Raw genomic sequence first — 22,914 nt, 5'->3', positions numbered from 1 at the left:
AGGTCCCCCAAATCTTTACAGCACATTTATACATTTAAAATTCTGGTCTGGCACAGTAATTTTGAACAGTATTTGAGGTCATGTAATGCAGCCAGCACAGTAGCTCTAATATCTGATAATCACTTAACTACCCTTCAAGAATAGAAATATCTTCATCTGAATCAGAAACGTATCAACTTGGAAAATACTGTTGTTTCCAGTAAATTCCTGTTCAGAATTCCAAGTGGCAGGGTTGCATGAAAGACTGGAAACTGAACATGCAGCACAATAGTAGGCAGTTATGGTATACTACTTTAATCAACATTAGAAACTATTTTTTGAAGAACAAATCAGGAGAATAAAGCAACTGACTATATCTGGTATCAAAAGTGACATTGGCAATTGAGTCCGTGCATGATTTTCATATCTGAAGGCATCTCAGATCTGAATTCTGATCTACCAAATGAATCTTACAATACAGTGTACTTGAAATACGGCATAGATTTGAAATATTCAAGTATAAAGCTAGATAAGATGGGATAAACAGGGGGAGGTACATCCTTTCATAGGATCTGATGCTATATGGTGGTGAAAACTCCTGCACTCGCTTGAGCCCCCATCTATTACATTACAGCTTCCACCTTTGGAGTTGCAATGGTGGTGAATTATGGATCCCATTTTTGCTAGTGCAGACAACCTCAGTGAGGAAGAGCAGTGATGAATTACAGAACTGAGATGAAAGTTATAAAGGGGGTAAAGGCGACAGTTTAATAGGACATGAGAGTTGCTGTAATTTGGTCATATTCCCATTCACGCTGCCCCTTTCCTTTTTCACATCTCTATCTGCTAGAGTGGACGTGTGAGAGTCAGTACAGAGTTGGGAGCAATCATGCCCAGTATGAAGTAAATCAAAAGGAACAACAGGGTACAGTCAAAGACTGTATAATATTAAACACTTAATAGTCTGGAGCATTCTCTCACTCTATAAAGATCTCCAAGTGCCCACCTTCCTAAAGCAAAATGTCTATTCACTCTCCTTCTGATATACAACCTGTTCTATACTTCTGGACCTGAGGACAGATTATCCTAAGGAAAGTGGCCCTGTTTTTAAAACTGTGTGGCATAAGACAGTTAAGAGAAAGGTATTTGCAAATGAAAAACGTTCCCATCACGTGTGGGTACAGCTATTTTTGGGCATAACTAAATAAAGAAAAGATTAAAATCTTAAACATTATGTGGTTGAAAGCTGAACTGAAAGTGGAATAGTACTGTAGCAAATAAAGCAAGATTTTGACGGCATAAAAGCAAAGCTGATCCCATTGTTTCATATAGGAACAGAATTTAGGCAATGTTTAATAAGAGAACCTAGGGGGGAAAAATAAAGGAAATGCAGACTAAATTAATCAATTCACCGTACCCTGCAAACTGACATCTGGTTGGTTGTGAGAGTACCAGTCTTATCAGAACAAATAACAGACGTGCAACCCAGCGTTTCAACGGATGGCAGACTTCTAACAATAGCATTCTTCTTGGCCATTCTGCGGGTTCCTAGGGCCAAGCATGTGGTAATAACAGCAGGCAGACCCTCAGGTATAGCAGCAACAGCAAGAGCAACAGCAATTTTAAAGTAGTAGATAGCGCCTCGAATCCAGGAGCCACCATGAACTGGATCATTGAAGTGACCTATGTTGATTATCCAGACAGCAATGCAAATGAGTGAGATGACTTTGGACAGCTGCTCTCCAAACTCATCCAGTTTCTGTTGGAGTGGTGTTCTCTCTTGTTCAGTAGCTACCATCTCATCACGAATTTTGCCAATTTCAGTGTTCACTCCTGTTGCTACAACCACTCCCATAGCTTTACCAGCAGCAATGTTAGTACCCTAAAATGGAATAGAAAAAAGGGAAATAAGATTCGTAAATCGTTCTGTGACAGTATTGAAGTAGGCCTGTTACATACCAGATTCACAGCTAGAACTTAATGTCTTAGCAAAAAAAGTTATCTGAAAGTTTGTTCTCTGATTTTGGCTAATTTAAGATGCAATGCACATGTGGTTCACATATTTCACTGTTATCAGTTCTTGATAAGTTATTTTGAATTCTACTTTGACAGCCATTCTTTGTGAGGTCAGTAAGGTGGTATGCATTAGTCCTTAAAAGGGCATGAGTACCCTTACCAAAATTTATGTTCCTTATTAACCTGTGGAAGGTCCACATAAAACAAAAGGAGAAGCTAACTCTATAAAAAAGTGATGTTAACACAATATGAAGTAAAATGGATAAACTGAAGAAATCTTAGTCATTTCATGTAACAATTTGTAACAGTCATTTAAGCTTGAAACTAAAAGTAAACCCAAAGTACTGCGTAGTCAAGGAGCTTTCCATTAACAACAATTGTGTCTGTTTCTAGCTAAACAACATCAAAGCCAAAAGAGCATCTATGGGGAAGAGGAAAAATGCGGAGAGGAATGAGTGAGAGACCTGTATATATTATGCAATCAGTTTGAAATACACCCACTTTTCTAATTTTTAAACTATTCAATGCTCAATTCCAGACAAGCTGCTAGTAAATTGAGCTAGATTCCTCAATGCTTTCTCTGCCACCTGCTCTGAGTACAGGATAGCCACCTACAAAAAGCCTACTACAAACATTAATTGCTATCACCATCATGTAAATGTAAGATCTAGTTCATGCAGTATAGTACTGGAAATACAGAGTGATAATGTTATGAAGAGTTAATGTTAGCAGTGTCACCTTTACCAAGAGATCATCAGTAAATGTGCTCTTAACACCAGAGTAGCTTCCTTACTGTTTTGAAAGTTAGGAAAGAGGGTTAAAACAGCAGGTAGGAAGTGAGTGAAAAAATTCTTTGCACAGAAAGTTTGACATGTTATATCAAACATCAGTAAGTCCTAAAACCTTAAGTAGGCAAGACTAAAAAATGTTGCCACCCTTAGAAATAGATTTTGGTTAACATGGTTATGTCCAGACTAGCCATTTGTACCTACAATATCTAATTTTTCTATATTTCATAGGAACCACCTTAGTAAGTCCAGACTGCTTGGAGTTTAAGTTTCAGTTCCATTTCTCTTAAAGTTTAATATTCCCCAATAAATCCAAATAGGCAGACTTTCCTTAAAGGATGGGCAAACGAAGATCTATTAATATTGACTCATAACATGCAGCATGACAAAATTCTTCTAATAGACCTATGTCCAAATTCAGTCTTTGGGTAAGCAAGCACAGCTCCATTCACGTCAATGGGCTTACAGCCATGGTAGCTGTCACTCTTAAACCGCAAGGAAAGAATTTAATATTTTGCTAATTACAAGCCCAATTCTGCCACCTGGTACACACACTGAATATTCCTGAGCTCAAATGGGTGCCTTCATGAATATATTCAGTGAGAGTAAGAATGGCAGAATCAGACTTTGAAAAGCAAAGTTTACCAATAACCTCACATTTTTTTCCAGTCTGTATGAAGCAATGAAATGGAGCATAGACTAAAGTTAAGCTTCTAGCTCTCACTGAATAGTCAGACACAATATACAAATTAGGGAAGCTCAATTCAAATTATTCCTCTTTATGAAATATTGCTAGTTCTTAAGAGGTGAAATGACATGGGTTTTAGAATTAGTTTCCAAGTGCACACACACTGGTAAAAATCTTTTAAAAAAATGTTTTTCTAGGATGTATGCTGGTTTCTGCACCAAAGTTAAATTTCTTGAGTTTATTAAAATGAATCCTTAAGGAAAGGGTTTCTCAATCCAAATAAAGCAGACAGGATTCCCTCTTGGTTTCTAATCAATCTGAGGAGCTTGCTGCAGACAGCAGTTTATGTTTGGTAGAGTACAGCAAAGGTAGCATGTATACACTATTTATAGTGTTATTTAATCTGAATAACTCTTGAAATTCTAAGACTTAAAAAGCTCCACAAGCGTTCATTTGGTAAATTCTATATTGCTGTAACTCACTAACTCTCATAACTTTAAAAAAAATTACTTACAGAGAAAAGCATGTTCTTCTTGTCTTGGTTCACAGCACGTGGATCAGGCACAGGATCAGTATGCTTAATGACAGATACAGATTCACCTAAATAAAGGTTATAGTGTTAATGGGAGTTTGTATGTGTAATTTTAACTTTACTTGTAAGCTGATCTAATAGAAAATCTGGTATAAGCTTAAACTCCTTAAAATTGTATTTATCTTGTGTCATGGCACTTGCATATACTTTTCTTATAGCATTTCAATAAAGTTTTAATGGTTTCCATAGCCACACTTCCTGTTTCTTTTAAAGTAGATTGAGTTGGCCTGCTAAACCCAGGGTTGCGAGTTCAATCCTTAAGCGGGCCATTTAGGGATCTGGGGCAAAAATCTGCCTGGGGATTGGTCCTGCTTTGAGCAGAGGGTTGGACTAGATCTCCTGAAGTCCCGTCCAACCCTGATATTCTATGATTAAAAAAAAGAGTCCTTTTTAATAAAGCCTTAGATTTCAAAGGGAAGAATTACAATTCATAGAAAAGCTGAAAGGACTTCCAAAAATATAGGTGTTCTGTGTATATTAAAACTGGAAGTATACACCATTGCTTTTATGATCAGACAACCCAATCATTTTTATATGTCCTTGAATGGACTGTGGACAAGTGGAGCTCATGTCCAGATGTCTAGGCATCTGCCAGAAACACTCTAGCCTCCTTTTTCCTATTACTTATTATTCCCATTTATTACTTTTAAATGAATCCACAAAAGCTACAGATTAGAATTTACATGTTTTCAAGTACTTTAAAGCAGTTTTAAGGGGGCATAAGAGCACAGAACGCAGTCAGTACTTGGGGAGGGGGAGGGAAGGTTTGGATGGGAACAATGTCCTTAGACAGACAGTATGTGCTTGAAATCTACACATGGCCGAATGCACTTCTTTGCAAGGTCAATCTCTCATAAAAGCCACATGATGCTATTGCATTTATTGAGTTACCTGTAATTTGAAAGTGTTAAATCTGACTTATCACAAGCCTCGGGTGGTAGAGTGTAATATCTGGATTCCAGGGCCATACTAATATCAGATTATAGCCTACTATATAAGGTTTGTTCAGTACACATTTTCAAAATGAAAACATCTTTACAAGCCACTGTTTGGACTGAGTATCAAAGCAAGCTTTGAAAGAGTTAGTTCATGTAGCTTTCAGCACTTCCAAGCTTACCACTTTCTCTTTCAGTTACAAGACTGACAGCTAGGACAATGAGAAGTAGAAACTGTAGCTCAGAGGAGCTTCTCATGGTGTATGAATCCTGAAGAAACACACTACAGTATCATTTAATTAAGACACTCCCATTCATCTCCCTGATCAGGGTGAAATTTCTTAGTCTGGCTGCTCTGCTAAATTAGAAACCCAGAAAAGAAAAAACACCTTAGTAGTCAGAAATTCACCCAGACAGGAAAAATTCATTTTATTGAAACCTAGGGTCTCTTGAAGAGAAATTGAGCAAGAGTTTCTACTAAGCCCCAGTTTCTGCTTCTTGTCGTCCTAGGCAATCTGGATAACAAAGTCTTAAAAAGTTTATATATTATGTAAAACTCCCCATACCTCAAACAAAGGGTTTTGACCACAGTGTAGCCATGAAAGGAGAGGTGTAAACAAGTGATAGGGTCTTCAGAACTCAGGGTGTTTGACCACATTTTTCTGAATTTTTGTATGTTTGCTATCATAAGTTCAATAAGACAATTTTGTTAAACCATGCACAAGACAGGCCCCTGAAGTCAAACAAAAAATAAATTCAGATTTGCTTTTATAAACGAGGAAAACTGATGTTTGGCAGACTCAGTATTTAAGAGTACTACAGTATCACATGTTGCATAATGTACTTCATTTAATAGGAGCTTCCTTAACTTAAAAAAAAATTGTTACTTATATCTGGGTAATACATAGAAAATGCTTGTCTGTTCAAACTGAGTAAACTCCATAAATGGCAAACAATTGCTAGTGAGACAAGGTGGGTGATGGAATATCTTTTATTGGTCCAACTTCTGTTGGACAGAGACAAAAGCTTTCGAGCTTTCACAGAGAGCTCTTCTTCAGGTCTGGGAAACCCTCGCATAAAGTATTACCGCTAAATACAAGGTTTGAACAGATTGTTTAGCATAAGTAGTTAACAGACCTCAAGGAAACATTCAAGGTGAAGTGAAAACTCCTCCAGAGGAAAGGAAGAGGGTGGAGGGTTGTTAGGGAGTTACAGATTGGATTTATGGCTTATTACAACAGTGCATCTGTTCAGTCCATGATTTAGTGTCTAGCAAAAGTTATGAATTTAAGATCCGAAGCTTGTCTTTTGAAAGTGTTTTGCAGGTTTCCTTTGAGGATAGGTCAGATACAGTGACAGTTTTGTGAGAAATGTTCACCCACAAGTGATAGGGTGTTTTTGTCTTTTATTCTTTTCCTGTGTGAGTTCATTTGAGAGTGTAATGATTGTCTGGTTTCACCCACATAACTGCTGTTGGGGCATTTAGTGCACGTGATATAGTACATCATGTTGTGATAAGTATGTGTAGAACCCATGGATCTTGAAAGGTGTGTTATGTGTTGGGGGGGTATTGATCATTGTAGCAGTAGAGGTATATCTGCAGGTTTTGCATCTGCACAAAGCAATTGCTAGTACAACCCAGTACTTCATATTTTTATAGATAATTGGCCACAGATCAGTAGTCCCAATTATGGTATTCTCTCTGATGTAGTTTCATTTTACATAAATGTATCTGCCAACAATCCCAATAAAACTTCAGAAACCCCATAAAGAAGAAAACTGAGTCTCCCACAAGTTGAGCCTATACAGCCAAGTATTTAGTAGTATATGTTCATCATTGCAATATGAGATTGCAAGATCATATTGTTCAACAGCCGTTGTCCGTTGTGATACAGTCACCAAGCAAACCACATTACTTAAGCAACTTGGGCCTGACTGTGAATCAAAACCAATTCCAAACATATATGTACATAACTCAAAAATGACAGAGCCTACCTGTCAGAATTGATTGGTCTACCCTTAGAGTTGTAGATTTGATAGAAGTAAGTCTTATATCAGCAGGAACCTTGTCACCAACTATGGATTCAAAACAAAGTTAGAGAATTTAGTTATTCAGTAATGATTTATAAGCAATCACTCTATATCAACAACTTTTTACGTGTTTAACGGAACACTTACTGAGCAGTTATTCAGCAATGATACTATCAGCATTTCCTATAGCTTTTGTACGTTGCAATATTCTTTACAAATGTGTTATAAAATTCACTGTGAACTGCTAAAATAATTCAGACTTGTATAAGCACTAATAAATAAGTCTGCTTGGTAGAAGTTTACAAGTCTCTGAAAAACAGAAATGAAAAACTATGTTTCCATGAAGTCACTTCTCAGAACACCTTGAGATAGTATGGACAGAACATGGTCTACTAGAAGCTGAATGAGTTCCAGAAGCAATCGGAGAATATACATTTCAAAACTTTTCCATGTATCAAAAAACCCACAAACTACTGTGGTTTTCAGGCACCAATATTGGCTACTGGCTTTGAATTTCCCCTCCAGAAATTCTTTGCTTACACAATATCATATCTGGCACAAAAGAAATAGCTAAAGTTAGTCCTCAGCTATCCAAAGATGGGAAAAATACAGAGAATTTTCAAAGTTAAAAGAAAATATTTTCTTTTAATACAATGGCTGCAGTACCCACTTGTTAGGGACCAATCGTGAATGTAATGCACTCCTAGAAACATGCTAGCCATTGCAAAGTTCTAATGCTATAATCTAAACAGTGCCATATAGCGCAGAGGTCAATTTTAGATTTGACTAGTATATTGGTTTATTTTTTCCATAGCCTCATAACAATATGATCAGCTAACCATTAAGATACCAAGTTCTGAATCCCCATTTGTGAATTGTGATGACATTCACATTAGATATTTTCTGTCCTGGGATTGACTTTATATATTCTACCCACTAGATATTAATGCAAACATTTGAGAAAATCCTTTCCATCCAATGCCAGGAACGGTTTTCCAAAAATGTAGCCGAAGATAGGACAGTAAGTAGAGAAGATGATCCTGAAGATGCTAGAGAGTAATAACCATGAGCCCAGAGCTATGTAGCTGGCTATTCTCCAGCATCTTGTTTTTTTTTTTCCCCTCCAGCATCTTCATTGGGTTTTTTAATCTCAAATTCATTCCCCTTCTACTCCCTCTTATTCTGCTATGCCTGGTTTTCAAGTCACAGCTAAATGAACTGCTGCTCTGTTACCACCACCATTTTGTGAATCAGCCCAATAAATTGGTTTGTGGAGGCAAATAAACTCGCTGAAACTTGTTAGTCTGACTCACATTCCTGTACATCTCTTTATATGCTGCATTTAACCATTTCTAATTGGTTAGTATAATCCCTGTACAAAGTCCATTTCTATTCTTAACGTGGAAAGTCTCTAGTTTCATTTATTGTGAAATAAAGCATATAAGTTCTGAAGGAAACAAAAGGATCTGAATGCTCTGATCACTAGCTAGTTAGAACTGATCTTGTCAGTGGATGGAATCATTACAACAGTCCCTCTCTAATATGTCCCTGCAGTAAAAAAAAGCAAGCTGCAATTCCTGCAGGAACTGCTTATGCAACTAGAAGCAATAGTGCACATAAAGAGAGTAACAGTGTAAATAAGCCAGCAAGAATGTTACAACCTTACTCAGTGTATACCAGTTAATAAGCAGAAAGGTCATGGGGGAAAAGAGAGGTGGGATCTGAGGAGGATTAAATGAACACTATTTTTAACTGTAAAAAGCCAATTTAAAAAAAAAAAAAAGAATTCTGTGCCATATTCTCCATGATTGCTCACAAGGATAAAAATAATGCGAATTGGAAAATTCTCCCTTCAGGTGACAAACATAGAAGAACTACACTAATTTACAAAAAGGTCCATCACATCTGTGTATATGAAAAAAAAAAAAGGCCAATAAATAGCTAAATTCATTTTCCATTTTGTACCATTATTGCATGTGAAAACTAATCTAAGCTACAGTGCCCTTGAGCAGTGAGAGAAAATAGCATTAGACAAACAATGACCAAGGCCAAAAATGGGAAAACTATTTGAATATGCTCCCCGGATGTTGTGATGAGGTTTATATGTAGACATATGATAACAGCTGGTTTTCAGCTATCACAATTCCACAGGAACAGAAGGCTAATACCTCAGTACAAAGTGGTACGGGTCTTGTCAATCTCTATGCGTACACTGTTGCAGTACTTTCAACAGCTGAGCATCTACTAGTATCTCAAATGTACCAATACATTTGACAAGGCTATATCAGAAGACTGAATCTCTTTACCCAGAACTTTACATGTTTACAGTGACTTTCTGTGACCACCTAAAGCAGCACTTAAACAAAACAAAAAACAAAAACTCAAGACAGCACATTTTCTTTTAATTGAAAAGAACATTAAGGAAAATATACTTAAAGAAGTGTCTTTATCTACTGCTTTTGAAGTTCTATAAACTGTTCAGCAAACTGGTCAGGACGGAGCTTTAGTCTGCTAGATTAATGATATCCAATGACCTGCTAATCCATGAAATAAATATTTACTTCTAGTCACTAACAATTGTTTTAGGCAAAAAGGTATTGTGACCAAGTTAACATTTCATTGTTCTATAGTTTGCCAGCCTGTCCAAATGAATTAAGACAGACACCATGTGCACAAACATTGAGGTTGTACTAGTGCCACAATACAGTACATAGATTTAGAAGAATTCTGTTTCCTCCTCTATAGTCACAACCCAACCCTCCAATTCTTCGTCTTCCATTAGAGCACAAACTTTTTTATTCTGCAAGTAAGCTAAAAGATTTATTTTTAAAATTACATAGAATTGACATAGCTCTTTGATTGATGGTGCAGAACGTGGAATCTGCACACATCCACATGGGATAGGTAAGTATTATTGTCGTTTTACAGACAGGAAAACGGAGGCAGAAAGACAGGGACTTGCTCTACAGTGTAGCCCAGTCATGGCAGAGCCAGCATTAAAACTCAGGACTTCAATTTCTAATCCATTGTCTATTCCTCCATCTATTCAAATCCACCTGTATGGCTAGTAACAAAGGAAGCTTAGATTACAAGCAGAACTGATTCAAAGCTTCTTGCATTTTATAATAAAAAATAAGTAGGTAATAATTGGAGATATACCAATCTCCTAGAACTGACCTTGAAAGGTCATTGAGTCCAGCCCCCTGCCTTCACTAGCAGGACCAATTTTTGCCCTGGATCCCTAAGTGGCCTCCTCAAGGATTGAACTCACAACCCTGGGTTTAGCAGGCCAATGCTCAAACCACTGAGCTATCCCTCCCCCCCAATTACAGTCACATCTCTAAATATGTAACGCAGTTTACACAAAATTAGTCCGATAGACAGCCCCAAACAAGTTACAAGACTGCATTTCTGACTCACCCATTCTCACTCTCTTTCAGTGAAGGCCACAATCAAGGTTCAAACCAGTTTACATAAGGACACTAATGCAAAACCTTTTTATGATAAAATTAAGCTTTTTAGGCATTGCCTCTGAGCGGTTCTAGTCAACATGATAGTTAAGACATTGGTAGCCATTGGGAGTACTGACTACACTACCACCAGTGCAACTGAAACTCTGGTAGTACTCAGAAGAATTTTTTTGGCAAAAAAGTCTAGTATACACAATGTCTCAGTCATTGGTAGCTTCCTTCCTCTATATCATTCAACACTGGAAAGAAACCAAGTTTAATATTTCAGCTGGTTTCAAATCATCCATAGAAACAATGCAAGTATTTCAGAAGGACCAAGATATATCCCTAGGCCACAAACTAGGGTTGAAGCAAGCCAAAAAGAACCTGAACACTAAAGTATTTGGAACAGTTTTTGGCTGCTACAGAACTGCCACAAAGTGAGATGACATAGAAATAACTAGGCTGTGTTTGAGAGAGGAATTCCACTATATTTCCTCCAAACATCTAAAGCTACTATTAATATTTAACTTGATTATTTTTCCTCAGAAAGAAAATCAGAATTACAAGTGTGTGGTTTTTAGTTCCAAAAGTAGATTGTAGGATTACAATGCCTCACTCCAGAGGACTGAACGATTACCTAGACCTAGAGATAGTGGTTTTAGACAGTGCCCTGATTTATACATCATTTCTTTACAGATATTGACCCAAATCCTGCTTCCCTGGCGCATACAAGCAGTCCCATTGACTTCAAAATGGGTTCTATAAGTAAAGAAAGCAGGATTTTGCTCAGAAGTCTATTACTCTTTGTGCCACCAAAAACAGAACTTTGTCAGCAAAGTTTTAATTTAAATCCTGATGTGCAATAAAGAAACCTGTTTTTAAAAACATATCATTAGCTAAAATAATAAGCGGCTTAAGTAATGCTCTAAAGTGTGTGTGTGTGTTGAACTGAAGTGGACAATTCAGGACATTCAGATTTAAATACAAAACTTTTGGGCTAGCTTTAATTTCAAATTCATATTGCAACTAAAAATATTGATTCATCAGATATGCAGATCCTGGAGCTTTAATCAGAATCTAGTTCTAACTTTTAAGTACCTGAAATTACTGAGTATTTCAGCTCATTAAGGTAAGATTGGGAGAAAATTATTGGTAACAGTTGACTTATTTCTAGTGCCATCTATTTTGCTTTTGCTGTATTTTATTCCCAAGTTCAAAATTGGTTTTCAGGTTACCTAGTTTATTTTGCATCTCATCCTCATCCCTCCCTTTGCTTTGTCTGTGTACAGTCTGATTAACTTTGGGCCTAGTACTGCAAAGATTTACACAAATGCAACTTTAAGCATTGTAGTCAATGGGAATACTCTCATGTTTCAAATTAAACAAACGTTTGCAGGCTTGGGAGCTCTGATTTTGAGATCATAGAGAAAGGACTTTCTATGAGACAAGTAAAAATGTTGACTCTATAAACGGTAACAACTATAATCAATTGCAATATCTAGGTACTTTGGGGATGACCAAGGATACAGGCTGCAATCCCATATCATTTAAGTCAATGGGAGACATTCCATTAATTTCAATCAGGTCCATATTGGTTGAAGACTGCAGCACTATTACATTAAGAGACATTTTCAAATCAGGATGTAGAATTTTACTGTGATACACCCCCAGACAAAGTTTTTCAGCCTTAACCCCAAAGGTCTTGGGTGTTGTTTAAAGACAAATTAAAAGATGTACTCAGAAATGCTCCCAGTTCCACGCGCAGGGCCGGGTAGGCAGGCAGAGCTTCAGAGTCTCAATGCGTGGATGAGACGATGGTGTAGAGAGGAGGGGTTCACGTTCATTAGGAACTGGGGAAACTTCTGGGATGGGAGGAGCCTATACAGGAGAGATGGGCTCCACCTAAACCAAAGTGGAACCAGACTGCTGGCACTAAACATTAAAAAGGTTGTAGAGCAGTTTTTAAACTAGGAGATGGGGGAAAGCCGATTGCTGCAGAGGAGCGTGTGGATCGGACACAGACTTTTCTTAGGGGAGAGTCTGATGATAGAGAATCTCCAGGTTATAGTCAGGAGCAGAGGACTGAAAAGTATAATGTAAGGGCCGGATCAGATGATAAACAGTCACATAAAAAAGAATCTGGCACATCAGAAAAAGGCAGGCTAATAAACAGGGACAAGTTTTTAAAGTGCTTGTACACAAATGCAGAAGTCTAAATAATAAGATGGGTGAACTAGAGTGCCTTGTGATAAAGGAGGATATAGATATAATAGGCATCACAGAAACCTGGTGGACTGAGACCAATCAATGGGACAAAATCATTCTGGGATACAAAATATATCGGAAGGACAGAACAGGTCGTGCAGGGGGAGGAGTGGCACTATATGTGAAAGAAAGTGTAGATTCAAATGAAGTAAAAATCTTAAGCGAATCCACATGTTCCATAGAGTCTCTATGGATAGAAATTTCATGCTCTAGTAAAAATATAACATTAGGGATCTATTATCGAGCACCTGACCAGGACAGTAATAGTGATGATGAAATGCTAAGGGAAATTAGAGAGGCTATCAAAATTAAGAACCCAATAATAGTGGGGGATTTCAATTATCCACATATTGACTGGGAACATTTCACTTCAGGACGAAATGCAGAGATAAAATTTCTCGATACTTTAAATGACTACTTCATGGAGCAGCTGGTATGGGAACCCACAAGGGGAGAGGCAACTCTAGATTTAATCCTGAGTGGAGCGCAGGAGCTAGTCCAAGAGGTAACTATAGCAGGACCGCTTGGAAATAGTGACCATAATACAATAGCATTCAACATCCCTGTGGTGGGAAGAACACCTCAACTGCCCAACACTGTGGCATTTAATTTCAAAAGGGGGAACTATACAAAAATGAGGGGTTTAGTTACACAAAAGTTAAAAGGTACAGTGACTAAAGTGAAATCCCTGCAAGTTGCATGGGCCCTTTTTAAAGACACCATAATAGAGGCCCAACTTCAATGTATACCCCAAATTAAGAAAAACAGTAAAAACTAAAAAAGAGCCACCGTGGCTTAACAACCATGTAAAAGAAGCAGTGAGAGATAAAAAGACTTCCTTTAAAAAGTGGAAGTCAAATCCTAGTGAGGCAAATAGAAAGGAGCACAAACACAGCCAACTTAAGTGCAAGAGTGTAATAAGAAAAGCCAAAGAGGAGTTTGAAGAACGGCTAGCCAAAAACTCTAAAGGTAATAACAAAATGTTTAAGTACATCAGAAGCAGGAAGCCTGCTAAACAACCAGTGGGGCCCCTTGATGATCAAAATACAAAAGGATCGCTTAAAGACGATAAAGTAATTGCGGAGAAACTAAATGGATTCTTTGCTTCAGTCTTCACGGCTGAGGATGTTAGGGAGATTCCCAAACCTGAGCTGGCTTTTGTAGGTGACAAATCTGAGGAACTGTCACAGATTGAAGTGTCACTAGAGGAGGTTTTGGAATTAATTGATAAACTCAACATTAACAAATCACCCGGACCAGATGGCATTCACCCAAGAGTTCTGAAAGAACTCAAATGTGAAGTTGCGGAACTATTAACTAAGGTTTGTAACCTGTCCTTTAAATCGGCTTCGGTACCCAATGACTGGAAGTTAGCTAATGTAACGCCAATATTTAAAAAGGGCTCTAGGGGTGATCCCGGCAATTACAGACCAGTAAGTCTAACATCGGTACCGGGCAAATTAGTTGAAACAATAGTAAAGAATAAAATTGTCAGACACATAGAAAAACAAACTCTTGAGCAATAGTCAACATGGTTTCTGTAAAGGGAAATCGTGTCTTACTAATCTATTAGAGTTCTTTGAAGGGGTCATCAAACATGTGGACAAGGGGGATCCAGTGGACATAGTGTACTTAGATTTCCAGAAAGCCTTTGACAAGGTCCCTCACCAAAGGCTCTTACGTAAACTAAGCTGTCATGGGATAAAAGGGAAGGTCCTTTCATGGATTGAGAACTGGTTAAAGGACAGGGAACAAAGGGTAGGAATTAATGGTAAATTCTCAGAACGGAGAGGGGTAACTAGTGGTGTTCCCCAAGGGTCAGTCCTCGGACCAATCCTATTCAATTTATTCATAAATGATCTGGAGAAAGGGGTAAACAGTGAGGTGGCTAAGTTTGCAGATGATACTAAACTACTCAAGATAGTTAAGACCAAAGCAGATTGTGAAGAACTTCAAAAAGATCTCACAAAACTAAGTGATTGGGCAACATAATGGCAAATGAAATTTAATGTGGATAAATGTAAAGCAATGCATGTTGGAAAAAATAACCCCAACTATACATACAACATGATGGGGGCTAATTTAGCTACAACGAGTCAGGAAAAAGATCTTGGAGTCATCGTGGATAGTTCTCTAAAGATGTCCACGCAGTGTGCAGAGGCGGTCAAAAAAGCAAACAGGATGTTAGGAATCATTAAAAAGGGGATAGAGAATAAGACTGAGAATATATTATTGCCCTTATATAAATCCATGGTACGCCCACATCTCGAATACTGTGTACAGATGTGGTCTCCTCACCTCAAAAAAGATATTCTAGCACTAGAAAAGGTTCAGAAAAGGGCAACTAAAATGATTAGGGGTTTAGAGAGGGTCCCATACGAGGAAAGATTAAAGAGGCTAGGACTCTTCAGCTTGGAAAAGAGAAGACTAAGGGGGGATATGATAGAGGTCTATAAAATCATGAGTGATTTTGAGAAAGTGGATAAGGAAAAGTTATTTACTTATTCCCATAATACAAGAACTAGGGGTCACCAAATGAAATTAATAGGCAGCAGGTTTAAAACAAATAAAAGGAAGTTCTTCTTCACGCAGCGCACAGTCAACTTGTGGAACTCCTTACCTGAGGAGGTTGTGAAGGCTAGGACTATAACAATGTTTAAAAGGGGACTGGATAAATTCATGGTGGCTAAGTCCATAAATGGCTATTAGCCAGGATGGATAAGAATGGTGTCCCTAGCCTCTGTTCGTCAGAGGATGGAGATGGATGGCAGGAGAGAGATCACTTGATCGTTGCCTGTTAGGTTCACTCCCTCTGGGGCACCTGGCATTGGCCACTGTCGGTAGACAGATACTGGGCTAGATGGACCTTTGGTCTGACCCGGTACGGCCTTTCTTATGTTCTTATGTACGCAACTAACACAATTTAAAGATGCCAGGTTGGCCATCTTAGAGAGTGAATGTCTTTACGCACAACACAATTGAGTGTATGGACTTCCCTGCCAATGTACCTCAACCTGGAGAGCCACCCTGCGGGAAGAGAGGGTTTCTTCCCATTTCCACAAACATTCAGAACTGGCATATTTGTTCACAGTCAATGTGAAGGCTCCTCTGAGAACTGGACTAAAACCACCAATCAATTAGACATAGTCCAGATCACCAACTGTAACATCAGTAGGTCACTATGAATTTGGATTACAGTAAAACCAGCACCAAAGAGCTATATATCCCATCATCAGTCGAGGGTTCCCACTATCACCACATTTTCATGTTCTACCTAGAAAAAAATCTTTGTTAATGCAATGCTTTGGATAAAAAAATTCCCAATTCTAGTCTATTCAAACCAGAGATTACAAGTATTCTAGGCTAGAATATCACCTAGCAAACTATGTATTTAACAGTTAGTCTGAACAGGTTTAAAGTTCAATATAGATGGAGCTTAAAAGGGAATATTAACACTATTTGAACGGTAGTTTGAATTCCAGATCCACATTACACTTTTGGGGTGCACACTGAGTTGGAGTCAAGCTAATAAAAACTGTCACTAGACTGTAGGGGAGCCACGATTATCTCCCACATCCTGCATATTTTAAACAGACAGACATTCTATTTTTAGTGTTGGTTTACAGTGAAAAGGGATTGGACGTTCAAAATACCTTAGGAACAGCCATTTCACCATTACAAAACATAATGGCCCCCAAGAAAGCAGTTTTGTTTTATGTATTTAGACAATCTTCAAACACATTAGGGAATTTTAAGATACATAATCAGAGCTGTTAATGTGTTCAGTTAACCAGATGTCTCTTATCCCTGAATTGAAAGCTTGCCAAGGAGAGTCAAGGTTGGCATGCCTAGGTATTTCAGAAAATATTAAATAAATAAATCCCACAAATCCTCAAAGTTGAGTGGCCAGTTAGTCTGAGTGCACTAATGACAAAACAGCATACTGAATCCCTGAAGTTGCAGCAACACTGATTTCATTATGAAATAAAAGAAGCCTTTTGAAAAGAATACATCTTATTTACAATGTTAAGTGTAAATAGTTTAGTAATTTCAGTCTCTGCAGAGAAGCTCAAATATGTCAAGTACCATCATAAATATTTTTTTTATTTCTACTCAGTGTTAACAATTCTAGGCCCACATTAATTCTGACTGTTTAAGTGTCCATGGTATCAATTTAAAAAAAAAAAAAAAAAAAAAAAGATTTGTTCCCTCTTATGGGTTTTCATCTAAAACTAATAATCACAGAATGTATGTAGAGATCTTTAAGCTTTTAGAAGTAAAAAAAAAAAAAATCTTTGTGGTCTTTACCGTATAAAAAGCAATTCTATGTCTACAAGCTACAGGGAACAGCTTTAGTTTCTCATGTTTGCATATTCTAGCTGTTTGCAAAATATTTCCTATACACAGAATAGTGAATGCTGTTAAACTGCAGAAACTGTCAAAACAAGAAAACTTAAGTTTGCCCACTATTGTACAATAACCTTTCACAAGAGACTGAACTTATTTCTTCCCCTCATTCCTAAAAAAGAAAAGTCACGTATGAATATGGAAGGTGTGAGCAAAGGGAATATCAAGACTTAATCTGGACTATTTATGATCAAGTAATAAGGCCACCAAAAATTTGTTCTTTTAGGGAAAAAGATTATAATGAACAATGACAGTCCCTTCAATTCTAAATATGCTAATATTGCTTGCAATTACTACCCACGCAGACAAATAAAACATCGTATGTTTGAGAGATATAGCAGTAGGTGCTGATTACATGTAGGTTGAATAATACTGGCAGGATAATATATAAAAAATTCTCATCTACCATCTGTACTGGCTTTGTACCTGTGTTATTTATAAATTATACTACAATTACACTTATACAATGCATACAGAAGTTTGATTATCCTATTTGAGTACTGTATGTGTTTTAATATAAAAGGGATGGGATTTTTGGAAAGGGGAGAAGGTAGAACCCACATATAAATTACCCGGAACCCCAAAGCAATCACCAATATAATCTAGTGACAGAAGAGCGGCTCGTTTGTTCAGGAGCAGCAGACCAGAAGGGACCACTGTGATCATCTAGTCTGACCTCCTGTATACCGCCCAGAGGACCTCTCGGAATTAATTCCTGTTTGTAAATCGAGACTGGATGTTTTTCTAAAAGATATACTCTAGTTCAATTTTCCAGTGAAAGAGAACCTCCTTTCTTCACCGCTGGTAAATTGTTCGAATAGTTATTTACTATTTCAGTGAAAAATTTGCTTCTTATTTCCAGTTCAAATGATCTAGACTCAATTTCCAGCTATTGGATCTTGTTATACCTTTGTCTGCTAAACTGAAGAGCCTTCTATTATCAAATTTCTGTTACCCATGTAGATAGTTATAGGCTAATCAAATCACCACTTAACTTTCTCGGAAGTACAGAATAAGGAAGGGGAGAACAATTCAGATTCACCTTATGCCAGACCAGATAAATGGATGACACTGGCACAACTCAGCACTGAAGCAACATCAAACAGTAGTCACATCTATTAGTAAAGTACTATACGTGTTCAGACAATGAAAGGTAAACTGATATTTTATCAGCGTACTCAAATTTTGAACAGCAAGTTTTCTTCACCCTAATAAAATGTGCCAGGGTATTATGGTATTAACAGTTACCTTGATTTTTCATGAATTTTGTTTAGTATTGTTTGTGCCCTGTTGAAGCATCAATTCTATTCAGGGTATACGAGAGCCGATAAGTTCTGAATCTCACCAGTCAGCCTCATTCTCTCTAGCTCTGCTTAATAGTTCAGTAACTCACAAGGGAAATGCAGCGAGACCTAGAAAAAGCATTTAAATTCAATATTCCCTTTATAAATTCTTAAATAATGTGTGCTGGAAGTGACACTTATCTTTCTGCTTGGCTTCAACCTCATACAATTCGACTGATTTCAGTGGGAGTGTACAAGGAGGTTAAGTTCAAGCCCCATGTATCAAAACAGCCCCATAAATATTAGAACATTTTGGCTTTGACACACATGCCCTGTTGGAAGGGTGTGCAGACAACTATAGGTATAATCCACTGAACATCTGTCAATTTTACAGAAATTTAGCTTCTGAGAATAAGTATTTGACTTAAGATCAGTGCTCTACAGAAATAAGATAAATGGTTAAAAAAAAACAGTGCTGTAACAAACTGCTCTGCCACAAAAGCCTAGATGATTTGCACTCCTAATGTTAAAAGGTGAACTGCAAATCTTTTCCCAAATGCCCTCAACTGTACAACGATTGGTGGATTTGTTTCATATTACTACAGCTGAATGCACCTGGAAAGCTGTTTAGAGACTGCTTTTAGGAGAACTCGTTACAGCTGGCATTTTTACAACACACTTTATGGACTTTTATACAATTCAAGTTTACAGGCATCTCTTAATTTTATTCATTTAAATATTAAAACTGGTTTAATACGCTGGAATGGATAGATAAGGTATGTTTGCTGCACAGAAATGCAACTCATCACAGTAGTATTCTCTGTATAGTCCACTTAATTTTGATAAAGGATTAAAAGAGCTGAATAAGAACATCAACCATTTCATTGATTCTGCTGTAAGTTTTGAGGGCTAAAACCTGTTCATCCCCAACAGCAAACACAGAGGGGTCTGTTAAGCAAGAAGTAAGGGAAGAAGAGGAAATCCCAGGAGCTCACACAGGGACTCCATGGGTGGGAGAATGCAGGGGTACAGGGTGGGGGGAGTGAATTTGCAACACTGTGGAATGTCCACTGGTCATACTGAAAAGAGGTGGATGGACTACTGTGCTCTTGCAACCATGGAGCAGCCTGTGGGAGGATTCTACTCAGATGGACCCCAAACTCTAATAACTGAAGTAGTTGTATCAAAATGCACCTGTTAAACATTAGAATGATCACTTGGCATAGTGAAACCAAAGTAAGTTTAATATTTTGAATAAAAAACCAAAAACAAAAAAAACTTTAGTCTATTTAAATGCACAGCAATTACCCAGCAAGAAGGATGCAATTTCCAGGAAGCTTGACTGTTTTAAAACTGACAAGTTCTATAGCAGAGCAGTAAAGTTGAGAAGCCATTTGAGGATAACATCTGGATATTTGTTCTATTCGTCAACTTCAGGTTACTAAGCTACACCAAGTTTGTTTTCAACACTGGAGTACTGAAAACTGTGCCCATCAGAAGTCAGTGAATAAACCTTAAGGCATATGTCCAAAACCCATTAACTCAGTCCTCCAGATATCTGAGATAATAGAGCAAGATACAGTTTTATTATTTTTAATGAGCTTTTAAAAGGCTCTCACATAAATGTGTCCATGTCTCACAAAATTACGCCTATTTTCCACTAACTCTGCTGAACCCTTTCTGAAAGATGTAGTTTTCATGCAACAGATACTGCTTTAAAAAAAAAAATTAATGTTTGTAGAGGCTTCAAATATATAAACATATGGGTCATGGTCTCCACTGTTTCACCTGCCAAGAGCATCTTCAATTGGCCTCTAAGTTTACTTAATCAGCTACCTTCCTTTTCTTCAACTCAGTTTATTTCAATCTGAGAGGATATTAAACTAGTCTCTCAGCCCCCTCCCTCTCATCAGAAACCAAATATGTATTTCAGCTACTGTAAACTGACACCTGGGTGACTCCAGAAATCCACTAATATGGAAAAAAAGTTACAAGAATAGGTAAGTGACCTCTCCATCCTCCCTGGTGATTGGCTCCTCAACCATCTATTTCTAAGTGTGTCTAATTCAAGAGTGGTAATGTAATCTATCATTCATTGTCTTTAGGGTAACCTTCTAGCCCACAACAAACTTCACTAGAGAACCATTCATTTAAACACCTCAGTACTACAAAATTCTTTTCAAATCATTCTTATAAAGTAAATTAAGCAAGTATTTAGCTTTTTTTTTTTTTAAATGTTATTTTAATCTACAGCTTCCTGACAAGATTTCGGTCTAAATCAGGCGCAAATATAAAGTGACTGTTTAGAGTCAGAACTCCTCTTGACAAAAAGATATTGTAGGGCTAGTCACTACCATGCAGTGCCAACTATATTATTATTCTACACTAAAGACCTGTAGAAAGTATCTCTAATTTAGATGCCACTGACATATCGGAGAAACCTACCACCTGGTTATTTACGCCACTCAATGGTGAGACACACTTGCCTGGACATACAAATGTCATTGGCACTCTGCCTAGAATTCCATGCCCAGATATGTATCCCAGTATGAAGTGCTCTGTCACTTCCCTACATGGTCATCTTTTTGCAAACACCATGTCAAAGGCCATCCAAATACTCTTACACTTGAGACAGAGGCATGCAGACAGTTTCTCTCACCTCCAAGTCTTGACACTAACTATGGAACATAGTATTGCTCTTCTCTACCCACCCAGGAGCTTTCCCTTGTTTGAAACAATTAATGCATTGTTTCTTCCATTTAAAAAAGTACAGAATATATAGCTTCCATATCTGAACTCATATTATGCTGAAGCATTTATAATATTCTTACAGCTTTTTGTAAAAAGCCTTTGCCCTAAGGGGAGAGATCTTGGATGTTCATTATAACTACTGTAGTCACCTGAATTCAAAATGTACTAAATAATTTTTGCTAATAACCAAGAAAAGCAGCTTAAAGCAGTATTACTCAAGAAAAAGATGGTTTGTAAAATGTAATGCCTAATGTTCATGTAGTTTAAAATATGACACGTTGAGAGGTCAGAGTACTTAAGTCACAATCTATAAGAGGATTGTTCTGCAAATCAGATTTAAACAATATGATCATGCAACAAGTGACTAAATTTTAAAACATTTGCTAATGTTTGAATATACTGTTCTGTAAACAACTACCAAGAAGCTTAACATAAGTTTCCTACAGTAAGGGGGCACAAAACAGTATTCCAGCTGGTACCTGTACATGCATGCTATTCAGTAATTGCAGTAAGGCATCACATTTGTTGACATTTGCAGCTACTTGGCTCTCCCAGATCACTTCTTTAAGTTCCTTTTTAATGATCTTCAATATATAAAAGCCAAATATCAATTATGTCCAACTACAAACAATGCAAAATAGCTGTCGAATTATGCCTATTTAGTGCAATTATGCTCATAAATGACACACACCAATTGAATTGAATATCTACTATAATTCTTAAAAAGATGATCCTACTCCTAAACTCCGAATTATATCATGCCCTTTGCTTTTATTGTTAGGAGGGAAAAAAGAAAAAATGTGCTTCTGGAGTGAAATTATGTTTATTTAGGTATCGGAGGTTGGAATAAAGCTATTAAAAGGAACAAAAAAGGACTTAAGTTAGCTAGCACTTTAAATCAGTGCTTTAAGAAGTTACTCAGTATCCAATCTGCTATTCTTGATCGGGTAGAGTGAATAAATTTTACTGTAGGGCATACACAAAAACAAAAACAAAACCCAGACCACACCATTAAACCCTCCCATATAAAAGACAACCACCTACCCAAACATTCATCACAGTAATCTTGTATCATGAACACATGCAACAGCTTCAAATAATTTAGTGACCATATTTTCTTATTAACATGTTTGCTGCAAAAATAGGTCTCTAGAAGTTTAACAGTTCAGGTACACAACTGCAATTGCAAGAGTATGTACTTGAGCACTTAGTTTGCACCTGCAATTACAAGTTTAGCCAATTAGGGACAGATTTTGAGAAGGCTTAGCCTCCATAATTCGGGCTGGATTTTCAAGGGAGCCCAGCACTCAGCAACTCCTATCGAGAGCAATCAGAGTCACCGAGTAGGCACGCTTTTAGAAAAGCTGACCCTAAATGCATAGCTGGTTGTGCCCACAATACCCAATTTGCACATTTGTGGCAACTGTGTCCATGAATTAGGCTTGCAAATACATGTTTGCACATCATGCCTTTTGAAAGCAAGGTCTTTAAAGCCCTAGTCTGTCCTCCGCAAAAGAAAAGATTCAAGGAAGTCTAGTTGTCATACTCCCATTATTTCCGATATTTTGGCTTGAATGAGCGCTTCACTTACAGCCCAGTCTCAGATCTCCAGACAGATTTTGTAATAAACAGAGTATGAGTGCATCAATCATTGCCAAGGAAACAAGCAACATCAAGTTTAGCAAGACTACTTTCACTTCAAGTCTGAAGTGCTCAAGGAAGACAGA

At 37.5% G+C, this 22,914-nt stretch overlaps 1 protein-coding gene across 3 annotated transcripts in view; it reads right to left on the bottom strand.

The window, feature by feature from the left end:
* ATP2A2 (ATPase sarcoplasmic/endoplasmic reticulum Ca2+ transporting 2) overlaps nucleotides 1-22,914 on the bottom strand; it is a 74,375-nt gene that overhangs the window by 26,702 nt on the left and 24,759 nt on the right. For all 3 annotated transcript variants that reach the window (XM_044989545.1, XM_044989546.1, XR_006573838.1), the window contains 3 exons: nucleotides 6,994-7,074; nucleotides 3,986-4,071; nucleotides 1,397-1,861 (listed from right to left, as the gene is read on the bottom strand). In XM_044989545.1, the coding sequence (XP_044845480.1) occupies nucleotides 1,397-1,861; nucleotides 3,986-4,071; nucleotides 6,994-7,074 (632 nt within the window). The remainder of the gene's footprint in view (nucleotides 1-1,396; nucleotides 1,862-3,985; nucleotides 4,072-6,993; nucleotides 7,075-22,914) is intronic.

The sequence above is a fragment of the Mauremys mutica genome, chromosome 16 (assembly GCF_020497125.1).
Source record: "Mauremys mutica isolate MM-2020 ecotype Southern chromosome 16, ASM2049712v1, whole genome shotgun sequence".
Classification (NCBI taxonomy): Eukaryota; Metazoa; Chordata; order Testudines; family Geoemydidae; genus Mauremys; species Mauremys mutica.
The sequence above is the reverse complement of the archived record's forward strand: the minus strand, read 5'-3'. Positions and strand labels throughout refer to the sequence as shown.